The sequence below is a fragment of the Tamandua tetradactyla genome, chromosome 26 (genome assembly GCF_023851605.1).
Source record: "Tamandua tetradactyla isolate mTamTet1 chromosome 26, mTamTet1.pri, whole genome shotgun sequence".
NCBI classification, from domain to species: domain Eukaryota; kingdom Metazoa; phylum Chordata; class Mammalia; order Pilosa; family Myrmecophagidae; genus Tamandua; species Tamandua tetradactyla.
This window is the reverse complement of record NC_135352.1, coordinates 29,351,735-29,378,828: the sequence shown is the minus strand read 5'-3', so window position 1 is coordinate 29,378,828 and position 27,094 is coordinate 29,351,735. Positions and strand designations below refer to the sequence as shown.

General features: G+C 39.4%; 2 protein-coding genes and 1 pseudogene across 3 annotated transcripts in view; 1 reads left to right on the top strand and 2 right to left on the bottom strand.

Annotated features, from left to right (window-relative positions):
* LOC143669889 (uncharacterized) overlaps positions 1-19,102 on the bottom strand; it is a 69,609-nt gene extending 50,507 nt beyond the window's left edge. Inside the window, exons 1-2 of the mRNA XM_077144487.1 lie at positions 18,606-19,102; positions 18,050-18,396 (exon numbers count right to left, since the gene is read on the bottom strand). Coding sequence (XP_077000602.1) covers positions 18,264-18,396; positions 18,606-18,802 — 330 coding nt within the window. The 5' untranslated portion in view covers positions 18,803-19,102 and the 3' untranslated portion in view covers positions 18,050-18,263. The remainder of the gene's footprint in view (positions 1-18,049; positions 18,397-18,605) is intronic.
* LOC143669715 (RING finger protein 145 pseudogene) lies at positions 4,953-7,526 on the bottom strand (annotated as a pseudogene).
* ING2 (inhibitor of growth family member 2) lies at positions 18,539-26,688 on the top strand. 2 transcript variants are annotated; one of them, XM_077144486.1, is made up of 2 exons: positions 18,539-19,317; positions 24,733-26,688. In XM_077144486.1, exons 1-2 carry the CDS (start codon positions 19,149-19,151, stop codon positions 25,401-25,403), a joined length of 840 nt encoding a protein of 279 aa, XP_077000601.1. In that variant the 5' UTR covers positions 18,539-19,148; the 3' UTR covers positions 25,404-26,688. The 2 variants fall into 2 exon arrangements, 1 of the variants encoding a protein (XP_077000601.1); XR_013169108.1 differs by lacking the exon at positions 18,539-19,317 and adding an exon at positions 20,161-21,002 and having other exon boundaries at positions 24,733-24,844.
* The last annotated feature ends 406 nt before the right edge of the window (positions 26,689-27,094 follow it).

Genomic DNA, 27,094 nt, shown 5'->3' with positions numbered 1-27,094 from the left:
TATCCACATACCTCTTCCCCAGAGGTATGTCATCAATTTTCCAATTATGGTCTTTCCAAGTCCCTGACCATACAGTCAAACCATTAGCAACAGCCCATGAGTCAGTATACAAACGCACCTCTGGCCAGTTTTCCTTCCAAGCAAAATGAACAACCAGGTGCACTGCTCAAAGTTCTGCCCACTGGGAGGATTTTCCCTCACCACTGTCCTTCAAGGACTCCCCAGAAAGGGGTTGTAGTTGCTGCAGCTGTCCACTTTTGGGTGGTACCTGCATATCGTGCCGAACCATCTGTAAATCAGGCCCGTGTTTTCTCTTCCTCAGTCAATTCACGGTAAGGAACTTCCCAAGAGGCCATAGCTCTGGTCTGGGAAAGAGAATGTAATGTGGCAGGAGTGGAGACCATGGGCATTTGGGCCACTTCCTCATGTAACTTATTTGTGCCTCCAGGACCTGCTCTGGCCCTATCTCATATATACCATTTCCATTTTATGATGGCGTGCTGCTGTGCATGCCCAACATTATGGCTTGGTGGGTCAGACAATACCCAGCTCATGACAGGTCTCATGGTAACTTGGTGGTTCATGGTTAAGCGTTTAGTCTCTACTAAGGCCCAGTAGCAGGCTAAAAGCTGTTTCTCAAAATGAGAATAGTTATCTGCAGCAGATGGTAAGGATTTGCTCCAAAATCCTAAGGGTCTGCACTGCGATTCTCCTATAGAGGCCTCCCAACGGCTCCATAAAGTGTCTCTATTTGCCACTGACACTTCCAGCACCATTGGATCCACAGGATCATATGGTCCAAGTAGCAGAGCAGCTTGTACTGCAGCCTGGACCTGTTGTAGAGCTTGCTCTTGTTCAGATCCCACTCAAAATTAGCAGCTTTTCTGGTCACTTGATAAATTGGCCAGAGTAGCACACCCAAATGAGGAATATATTGTTGCCAAAATCCAAAGAGACCAACTAGGCATTGTGCTTCTTTTTTGGTCATAGGAGGGGCCAAATGCAGCAACTTATCCTTCACCTTAGAAGGGATATCTTGACATGCCCCATACCACTGGACACCTAGAAATTTTACTAAGGTGGTAGGCCCCTGTATTTTTCTTGGATTTATCTTCCATCCTCTGACATGCAAATGCCTTGCCAATAAGTCTAGAGTAGTTGCTACTTCTTGCTCACTAGGTCAAATCAACATGATATCAACGTAATGGACCAGTGTGATGTCTTGTGGGAGGGAGAAACGATCAAGGTCCCTGCAGACAAGACTATGACATAGGGCTGGAGAGTGCAGGATAGTGAAAGTATATCACTGACCTTGCCAGCTGAAAACAAACTGTTTCTGGTGGTCCCTATTGAGAATAAAGCATTTGCCAGATCAACAGCTGCATACTAGGTACCAGGGGACGTATTGATTTGCTCAAGCAATGATACCACATCTGGAACAGCAGCTGCAATTGGAGTTACCACCTGGTTGAATTTATGATAATCCACTGTCATTCTCCAAGACCCATCTGTTTTCTGCACCAGCCAAACAGGAGAGTTGAATGAGGATGTTGTGAGAATCACCACCTGTCATGGTTAGGGACAGGTGTCAACTTGGCCAAGTTATGGTACCTGTTCATCTGATTGGGCAAGCGCTGGCCTGTCTGTTGCAATGAGGACATTTCATAGGATTAGGTCATGATCACGTCAGCTACATCCACAGCTGATTCCATTTGTAATCAGCCAAAGGGGAGTGTCTTCTGCAATTAGTGATGCTAAATCCAATCATGGGAAGCCTTTTAAGGAGGACTCAGAGGAGACAGGTTGCATTCCTGCTTGGGCTGGTGAGCCTCTCCTGTGGAGTTCATCCAGGCCATCCATTGGAGTCATCGGCTTCGGAGCCTGCCCTGTGGATTTTGGACTCTGCGTTTCTACGGTCACGTGAGACACTTTCATAAATTTTATATTTGCAAGTGTTCCCTGTTGATTCTGTTTCTCTAGAGAACCCTAACTAATACACCACCTCTGCATCCTTCAAGTCCTTAACAGTGGGAGTAATCTCTGAAATCCCTCTAGGAATCCGGCATTGCTTCTGATTTACTATTTTGCTAGGTAGGGGCAGTTCTAGTGGCTTCCACTTAGCCCTTCCTACCATAATAGCCCTTACTCCATGAGTGAGAGAGCGAACTGGGGATTCTACCAGTTTCTAAGGATGTCTATTTCAATTATACATTTTGGAACTGGGGAAATAACAACAGAATGGGTCTGGAGGCCCACTGGACCCACTGTGAGACAGAACTGAGCTAAAACTCTATCGATCACCTGACCTCCATAAGCCCCCACTCTGACTGGTGGACCAGAGTGACATTTTGGGTCCCCTGGAAATAATGTCACTTCTGAACCAGTGTATAATAATCCCTGAAATATCTGATCATTTCCTTTTCTCCAATGCACAGTTACCCTGTTGGTCTCCTTAGGGAAGGCTTGGAGGAAGATTAACAGTATAAATTTGTGGCAGAGTAACAGGGTCCTTCCCCAAAGGGACCTGGCCTCCCCCTCATTCACGGCTCTGGGTCTCTAAACTGTCTCAAGTCTGGAAATTGATTAAGGGGCCATGACTCTGTGTTTTTGTAATTTAAATTAGACTTCTGTTCATTTGACCTAGAACTCTTTTGTTTATACAGCTCAAACAAGAATTTAGTAGACTACCCATCTATTGTACTTTTAAGTACCCCATGATCTACTAGCCAATGCCATAAATCTCTGTGAGTCAGACATTTGATTCCTGCTTTGTGTCTGCTGTCTTTTATGATAGCCACCTCCACCTTGTCTTTGGTGATTAAGTGCTGCCACCTGGCTTCTGCCAACTCGGGATCCAGTCATCCCCATTGTGTTTAAGCATACCAGTTCAGTGACAGCAGTTCTCACAGTAATATCTGACCGACAGAGAAGTGTAACTACAGAGCTCTTCAGGGATGATGGTGCTAGTCTCACAAATTTATTTTTCATAGTTCTGGTAAAAGGTGCATCCTCCAGACATTCCTGGGGTATAAGAGCACAAAGTCTGCTCATGATAAATCCACTCTAACATTCCAATTTCTTTAAGCCTCTGGATCCCCTCATCTACATTATACCAGGGTAGTTTTGGCATTCAACCTCAGGTAATCCCAGCCACCTTTTGATCCATATTTCAGCCAACCATCAAAACAAACTCTTAATTCCTTTTCTAACCCCTCGAACTCTTAACATTGAATAAAGAATCTGTTAGTGGGCCCAAAAAATAAATTCAGCCTGATCCAGCTTTATATTTCTCCCACCATTATCCCACACCCTTAAAATCCATTGCCACACATATTCTCCTGATTTGTCTATATAAATTGTAAGACTCACACTGTTCTTTTGGAGTATAACTTACCTCCTCATGGGTGATACTTTGTACCTCACTTTTAGGGGCCTTTTGGGACTTTAGTTATAGGTCTGGAAGAAATGAGGGGGGGGGGTGGGTCATGAAAGGAATTAGAAGTATCTTCCAAGCCATTTGCTTCAGGGCATTCATTTGCAGTTTCATCTGGTTAAACAGGATTAATCACTCTAAGGCTAATCCGTTCAGGTGGAGGTTGGGTGGCCAACTCCGCAGGGCAGGCTGGAGGTGGGGTGGCTATGTCATCAGGGCAGACTATTACAGAGTTATCTAGAGAAGACTCAGCATGACCTAGAGTTTCAACCTCTCCACCAATATCACTTTCAATCCATATGTCAGCATCCCATTTTTCAGGGTTCATTCTTTTCCAATCAACACCCTCATGGCAGACACCTTGAAGATTCAGATTCCAGTTTATGTTGTAAAGTTGCTCCTCTAACAATAAGATTCTGAGTCTGATTTTCAGAGATCTCAAGTCTACATCTACACGAAATAAGGTTTTCCTTCAGGACACTCACAGAAAGGTTTACATTTGTCAGACGGCACATGAACTTCTCATTTGAAGCCTTAAGAAAATCCCTTTCACTCATTAATTTATGCAGTGTATTTAACAACAACCAGCCAACATCTCCATACCTCCTACTTCCACAAAACTCCGTAAAGGTGTCAAAAACATTATCCCCCCGAGCCTGGCTTCATATGAGTGAAGCTTTACAAGAATCGAATGGTGATATTTTGACTATCTCTTTTGCCAACTCACCCCAATGGACTGGCAGTATCATTTTGATTACAGGAATCAGAGTCCTTAGTGCTTTTGAGTCTAGTCAGAGTAGAAAGCCAATCACAAAAACCCATTTTTAAGATTCTGTTTCTTAAGAACCACCTCACTCTCAGCACCAAGCTGTATTAGCTAGGGGTTCTCTAGAGAAACAGAATCAGCAGAAATATCCATAGATATAAAATTTATAAAAGTGTGTTGCATAACTTTTGAGAAACTTATAGTCCAAAATCCGTAGGGCAGGCTGTGAAACTGACGACTCCAATGAAAGGTCTGGATGAACTCCAAAGGAGAGGCTTGCTGCCAAAGCAAGAAGAGACTGTCTCTTCTGAATTCTCCTTAAAAGCTTTCAGAGATTAGATTAAACATCATTCATTGCAGAAGACACTCCCCTTGGCTAAATACAAATGCAATTAGCTGTGGATGCAGCCAAAGTGATCATGATTTAATTCTATGAAATGTCCTCATACTAGCAGACAGGGAAGCATTTGCCCTACCAGACAAACAGGCACCACCTGGCTAAGCTGACACATGAACCCGACCATAACACAGCACATTAACAAGTTTCATATACAACAAAATATTGAAGACTACATAAAATTCATGAACTTTAAATTACATGAATGCATACACAAGGCCCAAGTGCCCACCCTCCCCTCCCCTAAAGCACAAATGAAGTATAAGTCTGCTTCAATCTTTGTACACAATCAAGGCTTTTATATCTTTGATTTCCCTTCAGTGTTGTACAAAACTCAATAATCACCTGAATGAGATCCAATTAACTGAGAGAAAAGGGGAGGGAGGAGAGGGCTGTTAACTACTCATACTTTGTAATAAAAATGATCCTGTCCCAAAAAAGTGAAATGTCTGTTCCACTTCTGACTGCTTCTTCCCATGCAGTCCTTATGCTCTTTATTCTACTTTCCTCAGTCCCAAACACACAAATCTGATTTTATTTATCCCTTACAATCAAGAGCAGTTTCTGAGATTGAGGTTGAACTTTCTTGGCAAACCTCTACAAAATATCAGCACAGAATATATAAATACATTTTGATTACCATACATTGCAAAATTTCTCCCAAATGTCAAGGGGGATGAGAGCAGGTAGTCATCATTGAGTACTTCCTGGGTTAGATCCTTGGAATGTCAGTTTCTGAGCTAATGTGTCACCCAGAATATCAGTGTTATTCCTGCTTCTTTTCTTGTAGGCTGAACTCAACAGAACATGCTTCATGTTTTGCATTGCAAGGATATTCCCTGGTATCACAAGTCCCTTCCTGGCTATCTGATCTTTTGGCAATGTATTTATTACTGTCACTAGGACTTTCTTGTATCCTAGTTCCTCTAGGATTTCTTGATTTGGGGGTTTAATACCTACCCCCAAATGCACAATGTTATGCTCAGCTCTAGCATCAGGTGTGGAACTGACTCAGTTTCCAATCTTGGAAATTGCAAGGAGTTTTAAAGGTGACAGAGGCATAGAAGGTAGGTCACTTGAACATATAGCCATTTCTCAAGATAGCCTGCATGGAAGAAATGAATATAAGGTGTGATCAGAAAAGATTTCATGTCCTGATAACAGATGGCACAAATTTAATTGTTTCTCAAGCTATTTTTTCAGAATAATGCGTAATGATTTAATTTTATTCACAGCATCCCTGCGGGGAAGAAAACTTTCAATCCCAGATGGGCCCAAAGCCACAGATTACAGTAGGAATGGATGAAGATAACCATTGAGCCCATCACTGTCCATTCCCCAAATTGGTCCTATGGACTCCAGAGGACACACACAGAAGGCCACAAGAAACTCCGACAGGTGTTAAGTGCCATTCACAAAGTAAATATCGCCCATTTTTAACACTGGCTCTTTTCTGAATTTCTCAACCATAAATAAGAATAAATAAAAAGCGTTCCTAGAATCTGAAAAGAGGTGAGGATGCCACTGGAGATAATAAGAAACCAAAATCCATGTAGAAAAATTGGCAAATCATATAAGCCATATAAGCAAGGAATATCAGTAAAAACAGACGAAGGCTTACAACACAGAATTGTCTTAAAATACCCTTATCCTTAGATGCTCCAGTGCCAAAGCAGTAGGATCTGTAGTATTTAACAGACTATAGGACAGAAGCTACCACAATGAAAAGGATAATTGAGCAAGAATGCTTGGAAAATAACGTGTAGTTCTTTTTGACCAATCTGCACTCCTAGGATTAACAGTGTTACTTCTGTCATGCCTTGATTCATGGCAGATCATTCATGCAAATAAAACTTGCAATGCCAGAACACTCAAGGCAACAAAAGAAACCACAAAGTCCAAACCCAAAAGGGAATAATGAATGCTGCAACATACCTGACAGAAAAAGAAAAAGAAGCCTCTCACGAGATGCAGGCTTATCTCCAGTACTGAATAGGAATAAACCTGAAGAGAAAACAAGACACATCCAAAAACCAGGAAAAGAACAGGGACTACCAGTTGATTCAGCAGGACCATTTCCAAGACTAGAAGGCCATGCCTCTACTACTTGAACCAATGCTCTGTATGCAGACTTAGCAAGTTTATAAGGTACTAAAAGACTAGATCCAAGAAAAGAGCATCTAATGCAGTAAAAACCATAGCAAATTTGTTGATGATAACAATAGTCTCCAAAGAACAAGGCAGAGTCTTGCTAGCAGAGGAAGCATGTGAGTGGTAGAGTCAAACCTTGTTTTGTCACAGAAGCAAAGAGTACACACCACCAACAGACCTATTAAGGCTGTGGTAAACTGATTCATGGAGAAAGGTTTTAAATACGTAGGTATAACACAGGCACATACCAGCTCACTGCTAAAATAGTCCCTGGAGAATTGATGTCCAGCATGCAGGAGTAGAGCAATCAAAATATATTTTTAAAAAGCTGAAACATATGCTGCTGAGTCAAGGTTATGAGCAAAATATTTAAGATATAACCTACAGAAAACAAATTAAGAACCAAATCTTATACTAGAAAAGAGGGATGTTACTAAGGTCATTTCTTAGATCTGCTGGAAAAAAGAGTTGACTCCCATCTCTACAGGCCATCCAATTACTTGATGCTTGGCACCTCTGGATCACGTTTAACACTGCCTCCAGTTTCTCCATTTTAGCCATATTCTTTTTTATTTGCCTTTCAGCAGGCCAAGGGCTCCGCCTCTCTTCCTGTGTGGTAGCAGGTGGGCTCCTTGACTTCCTGGCTCTCTCACTTGCTTTCCTGTTCTCCTTGGGGACAGCAGGGGATAAGGGAGACAGTGTGGCTTACAGCACTGGCTCTTCTGTGGGGCCGTGGTTGCAGCATCTTGAGAGGTGGTGACTGCAGCGGCTCCAGTGGCCTGACCCAGGCAGTTACCTCAGCAGCCAGCTGCAGAGACCTGCCCAGTTTAGTACAAATTTTGATTCCATACAAGTGATTTAGTCAAACTTGAGCTGGATTCAGAATATATCGGATGAAATTCAGAAAAAAAAAATGTGTTTTTTTGTCTTGTATTTTATACATACTGCCAACGTACATATGGGAAGAAAAACCCAAAGCTAGTATTTAATTGGTCCTGTATCTCTTCTTAAATACATACCATCTTCCATAAACTCTTATTGACCCTTATCAAGTTCAATCTTCTTAATTCTGCTTCCTTTCCTCATTTGTTGCTAATTTGTTTTTATACTTACTCTTGTAAGCAGTTCCCCAGTATGTGTTGTATATTTCTACAGAGACTATAAATGTCTCCTGGACGTGGACAGCTTTGATTAGTTAAATTCAGACACAGCAGATACTTACAAGTATCGACTATTTTTTTTTCAGTAAATCCTATCAAGATTCAGATAGATGGATTGAGTTTTAAATTTCTTTAGTACTTCCGTATATGGTTGCTTCTCTTGGAGATTTGCCAGGACTCACAAGACTGATGGCTAAGATTTATCATAGCAAATTAAAAGCAATAGCAGCAAATAAAAAGACAGACATTGGCAGAGTCCAAAGAAGTTCACCACAGGCTTCCATCCAGCACTTAGGAGCGTTCTCTCTCTAACTGCAAATTATAGGTATATGTGGAATGTCTCTGCCCGTCAAAGTCCACTTGAATCTTAGGATCTAAGCCCTTTATGGGGGACTGTTCACATAAGCATTTACTGCTATGCATTCAGCCATTATAAATGAAACTCAGGAACCCAACAATGAAACCAGGGCACATCATCAATCTTGATGTTTGTGCAAAGCAACCTGACAAGCCAGTGATGTAGTCTATCGGTGTAGGTGTATATAACAAAATCATCATTACTAACAGAAAGAACACTCCAAGGACCATATTCCCAGAATTTGGCTATGGGTCAGTCTTATTTCTCATGGGAACATGCAAGTGTGTGGCTTAGGCAACCTGACCTGCTATGTTAACTCTTTCCTCACATGCTCTGTATATCCTTGCTGTCACTGATTACTAATTCCTGGCTTACAAACAGGAATAATACAAAGATAATTAAGTTCTGGCATTTTTTCTAGTCTCTCTGCTTTTTCCAACATATTACAATTTCTAACCGGCTGTTCTTTACAAACAAGTAGGTTACATATAGGAAGCAGTAGTTTATATTCTGCAGAAGAGGAGGCATAAAATGGACAGAGCCCAAATATGTTAAAATTACAGAGTTTATGATTCTGTATGATTTAAACTTTCACTACAAACATGTTTTGCCTCCTGGATGTTATATTTCACATAGCCTTGCTATAATATACTGAAGTCTAAGCCAAAAACTTAGATGACATCTCTTCTCCATCCCCTAAATACAATCAGTCCCAAAACCTAAGTTGATATTATCTCCTAAAAATTTCCTGAATCCATTTCCTTCTTTCCATATGATCTCATTTTCTTGCTAATTGCTCCTATCTTTTGTTTCCTTCCCTCTTCCCCAGGCCATTATTCATTACAGTACAGTTATCATTCTCATCTTTTCCTGGAAAGCAACACATCACACACTGAAGAATAATTTTCTGAATAAGATCTCATATGATGAGGTACTGTAATGACTCAGGTCATTATTTTCTAGGGAAAGAAATTAAAAAGAATTTTCCAGTGAGATGGAATTAATTTATTTGAGTTCAACAGAAATAGCAACAGAAATAATAAGAGTTGCTTCCTAAGCCACATCTTTTTCCTTTCTCAACTGCTAGTTTCAGATTGCTCATTAGAGTTCTGTTAAATTTCATATCTACAGAAAAGAGCACAAGCTTAATAACAGATTACAGGAAGACCTCTTTGTGTAGTCATATTTCATAGGTCCTTTTTGAGATCATAGGCAGAACTTACAGATGACATTAATATATTTAACATCAATCTATGTATGGGTGTTTAAACATCTGATTCATAAAAATGAGAAAAAATATTCACCTTTAAGTTAAAGAACACAACAGAGATCCTGAAAAAAAATTAAGAAAGATTTTAATATGTTGAGGGCTATAAACTGAATGAGAAAAAGGCTGCATAGAATGTACTAGTAAGGGTTATCCAAAGAAACAGAACCACAGGATATATATACAAAAATAGAAAAAGATTTATTATAGGAATTGGCTCACATGACTGTGGGGATTGGCAAGTCCAAATTCCCTAAGGCGTGTTCCAAGTTGGAAGCTGTGATGAAGATGATGTTGAATTCCTCCTGAGAAGCAGACTGGCTGAAGCAGAGATAGAAATTTTTTCTTCTGAGTCCTGAAATCTTCAGTTCTCCCTTGAAGGCCTCAATTGGATGAGGAGGCTCCTCTGACTACTGAAGGCTATCTCCTTTGTTGATTGTAGATTTAATTAGCTACAGACACAATCAACTGACAGATACTTTAAATCCCTCTACAGAAAACCCTCACAGTAACACTCATGACAGTGATTACTTGACCAAACAAATGAACACCATAACCGAGCCAAACTGACACAAGACATTAACCATCACAATAGGACCTCTTCTAAACTGCTAAAAATCCTTCATCAAAAAATGTATTTCTGAACCCAAATGGCCTAGATGAATTCCTAAAGTGGGAAGTCTTTGAAAGCAATTCACCAATTGTGGTGCTTTTTGGTTTTAACTTTGTACAATAATATATATGTAATTACACTGCTGGTGTGCCACAAAGAAATAACAGCGGAAAAATTCTAACAGTGAAGTAAATCTCAATCTATGATAATTTATTTATATGCCTCTTTCCTAGTAGGTAGTACATATATGTGATTTGTTATTCTAGAAAGTACAGAAAGATTTTTGCTTTTTTTAGATTTAATATAAATAAGATTAAATTTTGTTCAAGTAATATATGTATCAAAAAATGGAATGTGTGAGAACTATTGTCTCCCTCCAACCCCACAGACCCCGGCCCAAAAGCAGAGGCAACTACTATCAACAATATTCTCCCATAGACATTTTAACTAAATACAAAGACTTAGGGATATCCTAAAGACAACATCATGCAAGGAAGTCACCAAGCTTTTTTGAAATGGCGTTTTCAACGACTGGGTTAGATGGGCTAATTTGTAATACAGAGAATTAGTCCCAAAATTACTAGTGTATTTTTTGTTAGACATAAAATGATTGCAAGTAGTTTTTCATAGATAAAATTTACATATCACTGCCTCTAATTTTAATTGTAATATTGCACCATTACCATTAAGAGCTCAAATAATCATTCCTTTTGCTGATTCTTCTATTCCCCCATAATCTAAAGCTTTTTGGCTTCTAGTACTTTATGTAAAAATATTTACCTATTTTTCCTTCATCTTATTGTGTTTGCTTTTTATTTTTCTAATTTTAGTACTTACTTTCGCCAGATACCAGAAGAAAATATTTCTGCTGTTACTTCAGGTACTACTTCAACATCCTCTCCCTAAAGATGTCATTTCTGAGACTAGAGGATATAGCACTAAAGTATCTGAAATGTACACCACAGTTAAAACAGGCAGAAGAAATTACACCTAGAACGTAGTTAGATAATGAAGAACAATGAACAAGTAAAATAAAACAAATTTTAAGGGTAACTAGAAAAAGAAAATCAGTCAAATTACTTTCATTAAAAGAATATTTTCATTTTCAAAATTTGGGTCCTTTATTTTACTGAGCTTATACATTTAAAGTTTACATGTAGGTTTTCATAAAAATACATATATTGTCTAAAACAAGATATACAGGTTTCCATGTATAATAATCACAGTACTGAACCTCAATTTATGGGAATAAATTAGATAAGTAATTTTAAAATTTTTACCCATGAAAGATAAATCAATATTCACCAACATTCTGGATTAAACTAACTGTGCCAGAAGCAATTAATGTTACAATATCTCTAATAAAACTTCATTAAGTAATCAATTAGCATCATTTAAAAGGAATAAAAGATTTAGCAAAAAGCACCTGGCCAATAGCATTAGTTTTATTTTTAAAAGACCATGCTTGGTTCAGCTAGAACTGAAGCCATAAGGACTTTGCCCTGGAAAACAACATGGTTTCTAGCAGTTTTGATTTTGTGATTATTTTGAACATTATGGTTCAGAAAACTATAATTTTCCTTTAGAAGTGATTTATTTTAAAATTTTATTTATTTATTTATTTTTGGGTGCATCGTCCAGGAATCGAACCCGGGTCTCCCTCATGGAAGGCAAGCATCCGACCACTGAACCACCAGAAGTAATTTTTTAAAAATTTGCTACAAGACTTCACAGAAAAGTCATTTTATAAGTTCTTGATTTTTTTCCTATGGGATTTTTTCTCCTCTTCATGATTACCAGCCAGAAAATAAGATTAGTATTTGTTCTACTCAAAGTTTTAGGTATACACTTATATTGAAAAGTGCTGTGTGAACTTGGGCAAGTTACTTAATTTCTCTGGGTCCCCATATATATCATTGTAAAATAATCTAGTCTACAAGTTATCTACAATATGATCCTCAACCTCTTCCCATTCCTACATGTCTGATGGTTATGATAAAGTCTGCTGTCTCCTCTACTTTCCTTTGGGTAAATCATTGATTTGAAATTTCAGCTATAAAGTCTATGAATCTATAGTGACTATGAGACGAAAACAACCACCTAAAATCATGCAACCTTTGGGTGCATTTTTTTCTTCCTTTTCTTCATCTAATCTCTATTTATTGAACATTGTGTAGGAGGGTTCTAATATAGCATGTATGGTTCCTGAATAAAGTGAGGTGATCAGTAAAAATCAAAACAAAACAAAAAATACCATACAGTTTGAATAAAGATGAAATCCATGCTACCATGGTTTTCAGACATTCCTTCCCTATCACTTCTCTATTCCAGTTGGTGAAATTAATAAGAAAATCACTGAACAATGTAACAGTAGCATCTGACAAGCATTCAAGCCCTTATCTCAGAGCTTCCCTTAGGGTAAGTGTTAGAAGCTTCAGTTTACACATGGTTTGCCTACTCCCAGATTCATGTTAGGTTACTGCCAAGTTTACTAATTATCTGCAAAGACATTTTAAGGTAAGAGAGCCCACTAAGATAAAGAGATATTTACAAGGAACGAACATGTTGGCATCCATCTCTTTTTATCACACTTTCAGATCTAACCATTACATCATTTGTATAGATTGAATTAATTTTGGACAAATTTTTCGGTTTTACCCGCAAAATTAGACCAAATTTCAATTTTTAATATATAGTAGAAATTTTTCCTCCCTAAATTTTAAACCTTTCCCCTGCTTTTAGGAAACATAATTGCATAATTCAAGTTCCTTCAATACTGTGACCTAGTTTTCCCCATGATGTTATAAACGGCTCATGTAACTATAGTAACCAACTATGGAAAAGTGAATGTTTTTCTGGTCAGCAGTATGCAAAGTATTCCATATGTGTTATTTTTCTCTCTGGGATAATCAAAGTGGGTATGTGCTTACTTTTCTTCCTGGGTTATGGAGTTATGCTATTTTATTATACAGAACATCCTCTTCAGTTCCAGTCATTCAAAATCCCTTTGTTAAAATGTTCTAGGACCATCTTTTTTTCAATTAAAAAAAAATTAAAAAAATTTTTTAAATACCAAAAAACACCAAGCAAATACAAACATTCCTATTTTGATCATTCTGTTCTATATATATCATCAGTAATTCACAATATCATCACATGTTGCATATTCATTATCATGATCATTTCTTGGAATATTTGCACTTATTCAGAAAAAGAAATAAAACGAAAACAGAAAAAAAATTGATGCATACCATACCCCTTACCCCTCCCTTTCACCGATCACTAGCATTTCAAACTAAATTTATTTTAACATTTGTTCCCCCTATTACTTATTTTTATTCCATATGTTCTACTTGTCTGTTGACAAGGTAGATAAAAGGAGCATCAGACAAGGTTTTCACAATCAGAGTCACATTGTGAAAGATGATTCATTATACAATCATCTTCAAGAAACATGGCTACCAGAACACAGCTCTACATTTTCAGGCAGTTCCCTCCAGCCTCTCCATTACATCTTGAATAACAAGGTGATATTTACTTAATGTGTAAGAATAACCTCCAGGATAACCTCTCAACTCTGTTTGGAATCTCTCAGCCATTGACACTTTGTCTCATTTCACTCTTCCCCCTTTTGGTCGAGAAGGTTTTCTCAATCCCTTGATGCTGAGTTTCAGCTCACTCTAGGATTTCTGTCCCACGTTGCCAGGAAGGTCCACACCCCTGGGAGTCATGTCCCATGTTGACAGGAGGAGGGTGGTGAGTTTGCTTGTTGTGTTGGCTGGAGAGGCCACATCTGAGCAAGGAAAGAGGTTCTCCCTAGGGGTGACTCTTAGGCCTAATTTTAAGTAGGCTTGACTTATCCTTTGTGGGGTTAAGTTTCATATGAACAAACCCCAAGACTGGGGCCTCAGCCTATAGCTTTGGTTATCCACACTGCTTGTGAGAATATCAAGAATTCAACTTAGGGAAGTTGAATTTTCCCCCTTTCTCACCATTCCCCGAAGGGGACTTAGCAAATACTTTTTTATTCACTGTTCAAATCACTCTGGGATTTATTGGGGCATTACTGGACAAACCAACAAAATCTCATGTCCTATTCAAGGTTCCATGTACTTGTGGTGTTAATTAAGCTATCTACATAAATTATATTAGGAAATGCACTAGTCAAAATATAAATTTTGTACCAAATACACATTTTTTTTTGCTTTAGTCTCACACATAAGTTGAAGTTTTAAAATACTAATTACCGTCTATTTTCAGTACCCTGCAGTAATGACATTCCTTTGTTCTTCCTCATGCAAAACATTTTTAAAATTTGTACATTTAGTCACTATCATTATACACTCTAGGCATTCCTACATTATACCATCTCAATCTTTATCGTCTATCTTTCTTTCTAATTTCATTTGTGCCCCCAGCCCTCCTCCCTTTATCATTCTCACATTCAGCTTCATTCAGTGTTTTAACATAATTATATTCCAGTTAGGTAGTATTGTGCTGTCCATTTCTGCGTTTTTACATTCAGTCCTGTTGCACAATCTGTATCTCTTCAGTTCCAATTACCCAATATCTTATCCTATTTCTATCTCCTGATAGTAGGACCATCTTTTGATGCTAGTAGTCATCCTGTAACCTGAAGTAGCAGAATTGACTGAATTGGCTGTATTCACCAACTTTTGTGTTCTCTACCATATAAACTACAAGTATAGGCTGAAATTGCTCAGATTTATACTATCTAGAGAATCTAGCATTTTCTTAACACTGTCCTTTGGTCTTAAATGATTCCTGGAAAGCAAAATAATTGCTAAAACAGATATTAATCTAATTGTAAATTAGATTAGTAGTAAACTGAGAGGCTGAGAAGAGTTTCTCCAGCTTATAGAGATTTTTATATTTTTAAATTTTATTTCTTTTTTCTACAATTTTTTCTACAATTCCTGTGTTGGACTTATGCAATAAAGCAGGTGAGAGAGAAACTCTGACTGTGTTCGCCATTTGCCCTTCCACCTGAGAGAGACACCCTGAACTTCATTGGCCTTCTTGAACCAAGGAATCTTCCTGGATGGCTTAGATTGAACATTTCTATAGACTTGTTTTAATTGGGACATTTTCTCAGCCTTAGAACCGTAAACTAACACCTTATTAAATCCCCCTTTTAGAAGCCATTCCGTTTCTGGTATATAGCATTCTGGCAGCTAGCAAACTAGAATAGAAGGGCACTGCTATCTGCTTCTCTGAATCACATAGTGAATTAACTACCTCTAATTGGTTTAAAAAAAAAACTTCATTAATCAAATGCAACGTGTAGAACTTACTTGAGTCCTGTTCAACGAACTAAGTACAAGAAAATGGGGAACTCTGAATTATCTGAATACTGATACTAAGAAATTGTTTTAGTTGGCATAACGGTATTGTGATATAGTTTTTAAAATCTCATCTCTGTTTATATTTAAAGCATTTAAAGATAATTCTGGCCATATGTTGGTCACTGTTCAAGCTGGATGCCTAGTATATCAGGATTTACTGTACTAATATTTCTACTTTGATGTTTCGAATTTTCCATAATGAAGAGCTTAATAATATTAAAAGGAGAAAAAAAAGAAAAGGATTTCAAATTTAATTGACCTGACTCAAACAAAAGTTGAATTTTCTCAGAACACATCACAGTAAACATTTGGGGAATCTTTCAGAATTACTTGTTAGTTGTTTTCAGTCAGAGTGTGAAGTTGTTGCTCAGGCCTCTCACAGCATAAATAAGAGCTATATTAGATAGCTTTGGAGGCACACTTTCTACCAGGGACAAACATCTCAAAGGTTAGAGTCTTGGAGGCCAAAGGCTGATTTAAGACTGATTCAGAAATTAAAGTTAATCCCCATACACTTCTACTAACCTGGAAGCATTAGATACTTGTCTTTTTAGAGTTGTTTGTGGGGGAAAATACAATGAAGAGTAAGTTGCCTCTTTGCTTTATTCATAGACTATCTTCTATATTGGAGAATTAGGGATTTTTAAATCTTACATTTAGCAGAGGATAAGGAGACCCATTCTAAAAAGACCCCAAATTTCCAGTTAAGTGACTACAAAGCAGAAAAGAGACATTCATAATTAACCAAAGTGAAGTATGGAATTTGGGGAGTATGGTGATTTTTTTATTCTGTGTAACTACTCTCCCACAAAGGCTCCTTTCAAAAGTACAGCAGGAATAAGCTTTTGATTAACCTTTATAAATATAGCAACAAAGGTACATAACTGAAATAACTCATGCACACAAATATACATATATATTACCATACTAGAGTGTGCCTTAGGTTTAGACCAAAACAATTTGAAAAATAATTAATTTTTGCTTCTTATCAAACTGTACAAATGAATTATGAAAGGAGAAAATAATGCCATAAAAGTTCTCCCAATCCATTCTCAACCTTTCCTCTCAATTTGCTCTAGGTTCCTGGAGGGGTTTCCTGCATTATTGCCTTTTCTCATTTCTAGTTTCTAATAACCCTTTGCCACATCTTCCTGTGACCACCTGCCAGAATGAATAAAATCTCATAGATAAATCTGGTATCTAACTAATAAATAACATGGCATCATGCATTATTTGGGAGCCTTCAAGAAATACTAGCTGATGCAAACTTGTGAACAAATAAAAATATTAGGTGAAGGTAAAAAACGGTAAAATTCAATTCCTACCAACAACTGTGTTTTGGCAAGAGGTGGCTGCTTAATTTGAAAGATTAAAGATGACAACAATAAAATCCCAAGACTGTTTCCAGTCACAGTGGAATGCCTGGATGAAAATTGTGGTAATATTCAAGAGGTCAAAACTTCAAAGTATCACAGGATAATAACATAGAACAATCCCTGGGTCCTTTGCAATATTTCAGTTGTTCCCAAAACGTCAAATTCCCTGGCGTGCTCTGTTCTGGTTTGAAATGTAAGTTTTTCTCTAGACTTCTCTTTGCATTTAGGGACTCTAGCATTTCACGGTTACTTAGTATTAATAGCTGTTTCAAAAGTGCTCGAAAGAAGGGAAGACTTCTCACTGGCTGCATATTTACAAATTTTCATATTCAAACTATGTGAACGTAATTCTTATTCTTGGCACTCAATTCAAACTTTAATCTTAGGACTATGTTGTTTGGAACTGAAAGAAAATAATAATAATAATAATAATAAAGTCCTCTAAATAGGTCATAATACAGTTGTACCACTGGCTGCAAACAAACTGGATATAAGATAATCCAAACTTACCACGCACTAATATTTCCTCAAAGGTACTACTCACAATACGGTTTATTTACATAGGCATTCCATTAAAATTCTCCGTGTATTCGTTCTATTTACACCCATTTCTTTAAAAAAAACACGTTGTTATATACACTGAGAGGACATTCGTACTTAAAATTAGCTCTCTTGCTTGGCACTTTACGCAACAGACACTATACAGAAATTAAACCCGAGTATACCTCCTACATAAGGCTGTGAGCATGATTCCGGAATAATGCTTTCATTCCCATCTCCGTCCCCCCCCCCCCCGCCGTGTTTGTTAGTTCTAGGGTAAAAAGAGACGGGAAGGTGGCGGTGTCCCCTCCCACTCCGCCAGTTTGCCCACGCCGACGTTCAAGGCTTAAACATTCTGAACCCGAAAATGGTTTCTTTTTATTTGTTCTCAAAGGTTGTCTGTTAGACAAAAACTTTTCCAGGGCAGACTCAGTCCAGCATCCCTTCCCCCCAAATTTAAATAGTGGGTTTCTGGAAAAGGGAAGGGACAAAACCTGCAAGGCACCTCGAAGCCGGGAAACCTCTAGCGTCTGAGGAAGGGCGGAAGCACGCCCTCTAAGGGAGATTTAAAAATCGCGCGGACGTAAAGAAAACGCAGGGGGCCGAGGGGGGCACCGCCTACCTCCCTGCTAGCCCGGGTTGCTCCTTGAGCCCGAGGGCCACGGAGGGAGGAAGAGGGAACCGTGAGGTAACCGCTGAGGCAACCGCTGAGGCGGCAGCACCGCGACTGGCAACCGAGCGGCGGGCTACGGCGACGGCGGCGGCTGAGGCACAGCCACAGCGCATGCCGGGAGCCGCACCCCGCTGCACGCTGGGTCGCGTAGTTCCCACAGGCCTCACTCCAGGGCGTAGCGAAAAGCGACCGCCTGCTGTTCCTTATAAGGCTCCAGAGGGGCAGCGCTAGATCCACCTAATGGCAAGAAAGTCGGTAGCACCGAGTCGAATGAGTTGGGCCAAGTTTCCCTCTTCCTGTGGGAAGGACAGAAGAAAGAAGTCAGCCACTTTCCCTTTCAGGTTCCATTCAGACATTGGGCGAAGAGCCGGGCTTGACAGTGCTTCCCCTTTAAGAGGGGGCGGGGCGCAGCTTGCCGTTTGGCCGTCCTCCGCACCCTCCCCCCAAGCCTAGAGTTGACAGACCAATCGCCCGAGTGGCGGAGGGAAGGCGGGAGAATGCGAACCCTTCGGTAGGGCGGTAGGGGCGGACCCCGGCCTTATTAGGAGTGAGTCCTGCGCAGGCGCAGAGGCGGCCGCAGGAGGAGGGGCGGGAGCAGTCCAGTGAGAGACTCTCCGACAGGCACGGAGGGTGATTGGGAGAAAAGGGGGCAGCGAGAGGCTTGTCATGGGGATCCGAGCTACGAGGCGGCATCGGTAGCATCTGGAGACTCGGAGGGAAACAGGAAGTGTCAACGCCTGGGACCCCGGCGCCAGCTCCGCTGGGGGGATCCCCGCTGCTCCAGTCCTGGGGAGGGAGGGGTGAAAGGAGGAGGCACTGACCTCGCCCCGCCCCTGGATTTGTTACCGCGGGGGCGGGGAGTGAGGGCTTCTCTTTGGGGGAGTGAAGATCGGGGGACTCGGCTGTGCCCTCCTGAGTGGCTGCCGGTGTCCCCGCGGTGCCGGGCTGCTGAGCACAGGAGCCGCGGCGTCCGTGGCTGTTGCAAGTGTGGTTGCTGGATGCGGAGGCGGCGGCGGCGGCGGCGGCGAGGAGCAGCAGCGGCGGCAGGATGTTAGGGCAGCAGCAGCAACTGTACTCGTCCGCCGCGCTTCTGACCGGGGAGCGGAGCCGGCTCCTCACCTGCTACGTGCAGGACTACCTCGAGTGTGTGGAGTCGCTGCCTCACGACATGCAGAGGAACGTGTCTGTTCTGCGAGAGCTGGATAACAAATATCAAGGTAGGGAATCACGGGGCTGCTCGTGGGGGTCCTCCCCCGCCAACCGGGATCCGCTGGCCTCCGCGAGCGAGCTCTTGGAGGCTGCCCACTTTTCCCTTCTCTTGTGACAGTCTCCTCGAGTGCACAGATGGAGTCTGGTGTATGGGACGGGGGAGAGGGACTGGAGACCGTGTTCGTGGCCCTCCCTTCCCCCGCTGCGATCGGCAAGGTCTTCTGTGGGGTCTCTAGGCGGGGGGCTGCCGCTTGTCAGCACCCACTGCACACCCAGCGGCTGCAGCTGCTGTGGAAGGGAATCAGCCATTTTAAGCAGCAAGCATTTGTCCTGACGCTTGTTCGCCCCGTGCCGCAGACCCGCCTGCCCCGCGAGGGAGTCTAGGCAGAGGCGGCCAGTCGCCGCCGGGCTCCCGCTGGTCTCCGGGGCCTGGCTTTCCCCACCCTCCTCGGGCCCCCACCCCCTGAGAGCAGATGCATTGGAACGTGCGGGGGGGGAGGGGGCGAGAGAGGGCCGTGAAGGCGGACTCCAGTGAGGTCCCTCCCGCCGCTCTTTGGCTCCCGGCTCCGGGTTTGAGGAGTCGCTCCCTTCTCCCCGTCCCTGAGAAAGTTCCGGGCCGCAGCCTTTTCCTAGCTCCTACGGACGAGTGGTTAAAAGGGGAGGGGTCCCCCGTGGGGAAAGGAAGAGGGGTGTGTGTGTGTGGCGAGGAGGGCCCCCAGTCCCTGGAGGCGGGGCTTGGGCGTGACGTAGGTGTGGGAGGGGCGCGGACGCGCGCGTTCCCGCCGGCCTCGAAAATGGCTGGTTGTGGGAGGGTTGGGAGAGAGCTGCTGTTAGGGAGGGGGTCGGGGCAATGTGGGACATTAGTTCAGCCCTAGCAGTCAATGTTGGTGTTATTTTTCGATTCTTCTTTCCAACTACTGAATCACAGCGGGGGCACAATCAACTGCTGCGACCGTAGCTAGCCCTGGCCACCGCGTTGATTCTGGGCCTTGCGTCACTTCCGGGCCCAGGAGGAAGCGGGTTGGTTGACTGGGCAACCGCCTGGCGTCCCTTCACCCCTGGGTGTCTCCTGCGCTAAGTTTATGGGATGAGACGAAAACCGCCCTTTGTGGTCGACACAAGAAGCTAGGACCAGAGAATTAGACTTTCTCACTCAGAGTATCGTTTTTTCTTCCACTATTGGTTGATATTTTTGCCTGCTCCTAGGAGGGAAGCAGTTTAAAAGGGGAGTCGTTATGCACTTAATTTAACCCTGAATCAAGTAACAGGCAGTGGACATTATGTGGAAACAGCCATAACGACTTTCAGCATAACGTATTGCATGCTTTCTGTGTTTTTCTAGACACATCACTAATCCTATGATTTAGTCTCTAAGCGTCACGCCTCTACGGTGACATTTCCTGGCTTGTGGCATGTTAGAACATTCAGGTGTCTCCATGTTTTATTTCTGCCTTCTGAGCCCATGTTGTCGCTAGGACTAGTCTTTGTTAGTGGGGAAAGGAATTAATACTGACCGTTTAAAATCTGCCAGTCACCGCCCCAAGTCCAGAACATCTCATTTATCGTTGCAATGACTCTATGAAGAAAAATGGAAGTTTTCTCGTTTTACATTTGATAAAACTAACAAGATGTTTAAGTAACCTGCCCAGGTAATTAGGTGGGGAATATTTGACCCCAGAACCTGCTCCTTCAGGTGTGTCTTTGTTTTTTAAGCTATTTAAACTTTTTTTCACTCTTTATATAAAAGCATTCGAAGGGCTACAAGCATGGAACATATACAGGATTGGTAGCCTGAAAATAGTAGCTTAAAAACATATGTATTTAAGAATTGTGTATTGAACATTTTTAGTTTTTCCAATAATAATAAGCCTGTAGTTTGTTAAGCTTGCAGATTTTTACATTTCTTTAAAGGTACATGTTTGTCTTCATAAAAGTTGTTTTCTGTTCATTTGAAGTTGGGAAGGATACTATAATTCACTAACACGAAATGGGCATTCTTGACCATCTAAAATTATCATATGTATCTCTGGTAACATAAAAAATTGTAGTAGACCTTGCAAGATTGACAGATTATAATAATCGTCAACTCCGTTGAAATTGTTCATGCAAGTGACTAATTTCAAGATTAATGTAAAAACAACAATCCAATTTTTACTCCATGTACATGCTTACTAAGCTCATCTTTCACAGTTTTGTTTACTAAAGTTGTGTACTTTTGTGCTCTTTGTTCATATTACAAATGTTTTTTTTTTCTTCATTGGCTCTTAAATATAACTAAATATATGTAAGTCCATATAAATTATATATGTATAAAATAATATGTATATATAAGTCCATATTAATTGTATATGTGTAAATATATGTAAATCCATATAAATTATATAGGCAAAGAAAAAAATTATATAGGCAAAGAAATTTCTCCCCCATGTATTTGAATTACTTTCAGAAATTATTGAAGAAACTTTAAAATAGAGAGAAATAGAGGAAAGCAATTTCATAAATAAATGAAGTAGTTTTTAAAATTTTTATTAATAAAACCAATCAACATACAATATGAACATTTTTTATCACATAGTTGTATATTCATCATCATGATCATTTCTTAGAACATTTACATCAATTCAGAAAAAGAAATAAAAGGAAAACAGAAGACAAATTCATACATACCATACCCTTTATCCCTCCCTTTCATTGATCACTAGCATTTCAATCTACTAAATTTATTTTAACATTTGTTCCCCCATTATTTATTTGTTTTTAATCCATATGGTTTACACATCTGTCCATAAGGTAGATAAAAGAAGCATCAGACACAAGGTTTTCACAATCACACTGTCAAAATGAAGTATTTTTAATGGGATATAGCTTTTAAAGAACCTTAATTTTTGTTTCAGTATTTTCATTCATAATTTCATAAGTAAATAACTTTAGGACTAAAATTTAGTCCTTCAGTGTGCCTTTAATGTGGCTTAGTAGAAAGTGCATACTCTTTGGGGTCTACACAGACCTGGCTGAGATCAAAGTTGGGGTATTACCTCTTGAGCTTCAGTTTCTTCCTTCACATGTGGAAGTGATAGCTTCCTCATGGGGTTTCTGTGAAGGTTAGATGAGAAAATCTATTCCACATAGAAGGGGCTCAGTAAATGTCATAGTCTTTCTTTCTACAACATAGTTAAAACTTAAAAATGTGAATTTTTATTTCATGTGCTGGTATGATATATAATGTAGTTAGCTTTCCACCTCCTGTTATTAGATGAATTTTCTAAATGAGGTTGACTTTTTAAAAATTCTCAAATGTCAGGAGAGAAGATATCTTAATTTCCTTATTTTACCTGAAGGAAAATTAGGTTCTTAAAAAACCCACTTAGATGCCGAGGTGGGCACCTGAGACTTAAAGGAACTTTGTTCAAAAATAAGAAATTCACTGGCAGCTTTAGCAAACAAAAGCAAGAGGCAAGGAAGGAACAGATATTAGTTTCCCTAGCTTGTAACTGAAAGTAGATGTAGAACTTGAGGGGTTTGGCCACAGGGTTTTAGCCATAGGTTGGTTAAAATAAGGCAACTTGGCAAATGCTGAAGCAGAAAACTCTAGACAGTTTGCACAGGGTCTTTGTTCCCCTCCGAGTACCAAGTAGTAGTGGGTCCCTTGGGATGCAGGATGTGGATCAAGTGGGGTTCAAGTCGTCTTGGGGGGCAGCTAATGGGATGATTCAGCTCAGCCCAGGAAAGACAGGTTGAACCATCCCCAGAGGGGTTTTGAGTTCAGGTTGCAACCAAGAATTGAACGACAAGATTTCTTCCTATCCTTTCCACAAAACAGCTATGCCAGGAAAAATTGTCAAAGATTGGGAAATGGGCAGAAAGATTATAAGTGTCTTTTCAGTGGAAAGCTGTTATTATCTAGCGACACTTTGGGGTTGCCAGATCCTATTGGGGTATATGTGCATCTTTGATTTTCATTAATTGGGCTATTTCACAACTCTCTAGTAATAGAAGTAAATTTATAAAAAATCAGTAGGCAAATATTTCCTGTCCATAGCACTGTAGATGATTTCTACTCATGGTAATGCAAAAAAATTTTGTCCAGTACAGAATATAAAAATCTCTGTAAGTCAAAATCTCATCTGACTTGATTTTTAACACCTCATTGGTTCTCTCATTAATTAACGAATTAAGTAAAATCTTTTATATTAAAAAGAAAAAAAATTCAGATCTGTGGCGGCGGCACATTGTCATGTATCCCAGGTTAAATAGTTGTCCATCAGGTGTGTGTCCTTGTAATTTCCAGGGAGGAACTACTTATAAGAGTTGTGTTGACTATTTGTCTCACTTGCAGACAGCCCCAGTGTATATATTTTACTTGTCTAACATTTCTGCTCTCATCTTTAGAGTAATAATATTGGAATATAAAACAGTAAATTTAGCCATTTGATGTGATAAATTAGAGATAATTTTTGTTTCTCCAATTTTTAATGAGACAGAACTCTTAGATGGCATTATAACTCATAAGGATGAGAAATAGAACAAACTTGAATTAAACAAATCTTAAGTAAATTTTTGGTCTCATTTGAAACTATTTCCAGATTTTTGTATACCTTCTGCTGCTCTTTATATATCTTCTAGTAACTTGGCTGTTTTTAAATGTGTCCCACAAGTTATATAACACCTAATTCAGCAATTCAAACAGCTTAGAATGAACTGCTGATTTATTCATAAAGGTAGAGTGATCCAGTACTGATTTTACTGTAATTTTGTTAGTGGCCTGGTCAGTTGATGCCAGAACCTAAACCTACTCTGGTTGTAGCTTGGTTTTCAGAATATCCCATGCCATGCTAAAATAAAAGAGTCATTAGAACTAATATGACAGGAAGCAAAAAGTTGCTCGTCTGCTTTGTTTAATAATGTCCAGGCATATGATATGAAAGTAAAGACATAGTATCTTTCTGGAGTCATGTAAGCAAGCCATTGTTTGAACTAGAAACGCAATTGGACAGTAATCTGTAGCTAAGTCCTGGAACCTCTTCAAGTTTTACAGCTGGTGTTCTGCATGGAAATTTTATATATAGGATTGTTTTGAGTTTCAAACGAAGTATAGATGATATAACACTGAGTAAGGGCCATACCATGTTCCTGCCCATGTGAAATATTTTGGTTATTAATTAAACATATATCTCTTAGCCTTTTAAATATAGATTAATTGGTATTACAGTTTTATGTTCTTTGTTTTCAATTGTCTATTTGTAAATATATTTCCATATAGTGTAATGTGGTTTTTGTATAGGAAATAATGTTTTTGATATACACATACTATAGAGGAGTGTGGTTTTATGGGTTAAGTTCTAAGTTCAATTCTGTAAAAAATGACTTGAAAATGATATAGGTGCTAGCTCAATTGCATTCTGATTTTTCTTTTCCTTTTTTAGAAACATTAAAGGAAATTGATGATGTCTATGAAAAATATAAGAAAGAGGATGATTCAAACCAGAAAAAACGCCTACAGCAGCATCTCCAGAGAGCATTAATCAACAGTCAAGAACTGGGAGATGAAAAAATTCAGATTGTCACACAAATGCTCGAATTGGTCGAAAATCGGGCAAGACAAATGGAGTTACATTCACAGTGTTTCCAAGATTCTGCCGAAAGTGAAAGAGCTTCAGATAAAGCAAAGATAGATTCCTGCCAACCAGAAAGATCTTCAAGAAGACCCCGCAGACAGCGAACCAGTGAAAGTCGTGATTTATGTCACATGACAAATGGGATTGAAGACTGTGATGATCAGCCACCTAAAGAAAAGAAATCTAAATCAGCCAAGAAAAAGAAACGCTCCAAGGCCAAACAAGAAAGGGAAGCTTCACCTGTTGAATTTGCAATAGATCCCAATGAACCTACATACTGTTTATGTAACCAAGTGTCTTATGGGGAAATGATAGGATGTGACAATGAACAGTGTCCGATTGAGTGGTTTCACTTCTCATGTGTTTCACTAACCTATAAACCAAAGGGGAAATGGTATTGCCCAAAGTGCAGGGGAGATAATGAGAAAACAATGGACAAAAGTACTGAAAAAACAAAAAAGGATAGACGATCGAGGTAGTAAAGGCCATCCGCATTTTAAAGGGTTATTTGTCTTTTATATAATTCGTTTACTTTCAGACAATGTTTTAGGGTAAATGCATAAGACTATGCAATAATTTTTAATCATTAGTATTAATGGTGTATTAAAAGTTGTTGTTCTTTGTCTGTGACCTTAATTTTCTGCACTGAATTACCAAATATTTTAAACCAGGTAGACTTCAGATCACCTGAGGAAAAGAACAGGGAATAGGGAGAGGGTGGTGTGAACATTATAGTAACTTCACAAACCATGCCTATTTCATTTTCATTTAAAACTGCAATGTTATTTTTGGATAAACACCAAAGTTTTGCTAGCATTTTAGTTCTACATGCTTAAAAAAAACTTAGATATCGTTGGCTTTCTCTATAAGTATCAAATTATCTTGGGTAATTTAAAATATGAACACTATACCATTTAGAGTTTCTTTCTCCCTAGTCCCATTTATATATACACTTGTTCATCTCTAGTCTTCCAGGAATTTAAAGAACTAGAGATAAGAATAATTTGGGATTCCATGTGGAATAATGTGCTCTATTAGAGTATTTGCTGCTGTATTTTCCTTAGTAGCATTTTGATACACTGTCAGTAGCCCATTTGTAAATGCCTTGCTGCTGCTTCATAGATACATTTAATTTAGTGCTTAAAAAGGGAGGATTTTTGTTTGTTTCGTTTTGTTTTAATTGAGACAGGTAAGAGTAGTTAGAACACCAAAAATGCTGCCACTGGCTTATATTGGCAATATTTGGAGTATGCAGTATCATAGTTCAAGGTTGAATAATTTTAAAATGCATCTTACTTAATATTTTCCATGTGACCCACTGCTGGGATACCTAACAACATGCCTGTAGGTGGGAAAAGGGCATATATACTAGTCTTTAAATACTGCCTTTATGTCAACAATTATTTTAAATAGTTTTGCTTATGGTGATAGTTCATTTCTGTCCCGATCAGTGACTATACATTATTTTAAATAATAGTGTATTTACCTTAACTTTCTGGTATTGGTGCTGTTTGATGTTTTCACCTTGAATGAACTAATTTCATTATAACAATGCACTTAATAATGTATTTGTAAATTGAATTTTCCAAGATTCTAATATTTTAAGGGTAAGCATCTTGATAGATATATGTCCATATGTTTAGAGAATTTTTTGCTTTTGATGGGGGGGGTGGGGGCAGCAGATTGGCCAGTCCTTTAAATCTATGTGTAAACTATGTTTTATTTCTTATTTCTTCCTAATCTGATGATCTTGATTCTTTTTGATTAACTTGTGAAAATCTTGTCTCTGTGTTTGAAAAAAAAGATTGTTTTTTTCTCTTCGTGCACTCCTGTGTGACTTTTAGGCATGTAATTTCAGCTCCTCTGGGTATCAGATCACTCACCTGTAAAATGAGGTTGGCTTAATTATCTCCAAGGTTCTTTTCAAACCCATAGTTTTTAAACTGTAGTGAGAATTGTAGGAGGTTAATAATGAAATGACTTGTTTTTTTCTTTCTTTAATTTTGTCCTTCATTCTGAGATATGAAGACAGAAGTTTAAAGGTGACTGCAGGGAAGGAGTAAATGCATGATATTTGATTAGCTTCTGTCCTGAGGATATTTTCATTGATAACAGGAACCAGTTGATTTATTAAACAGCATAATTAAGATTCAGGGTTTATTTTATTATA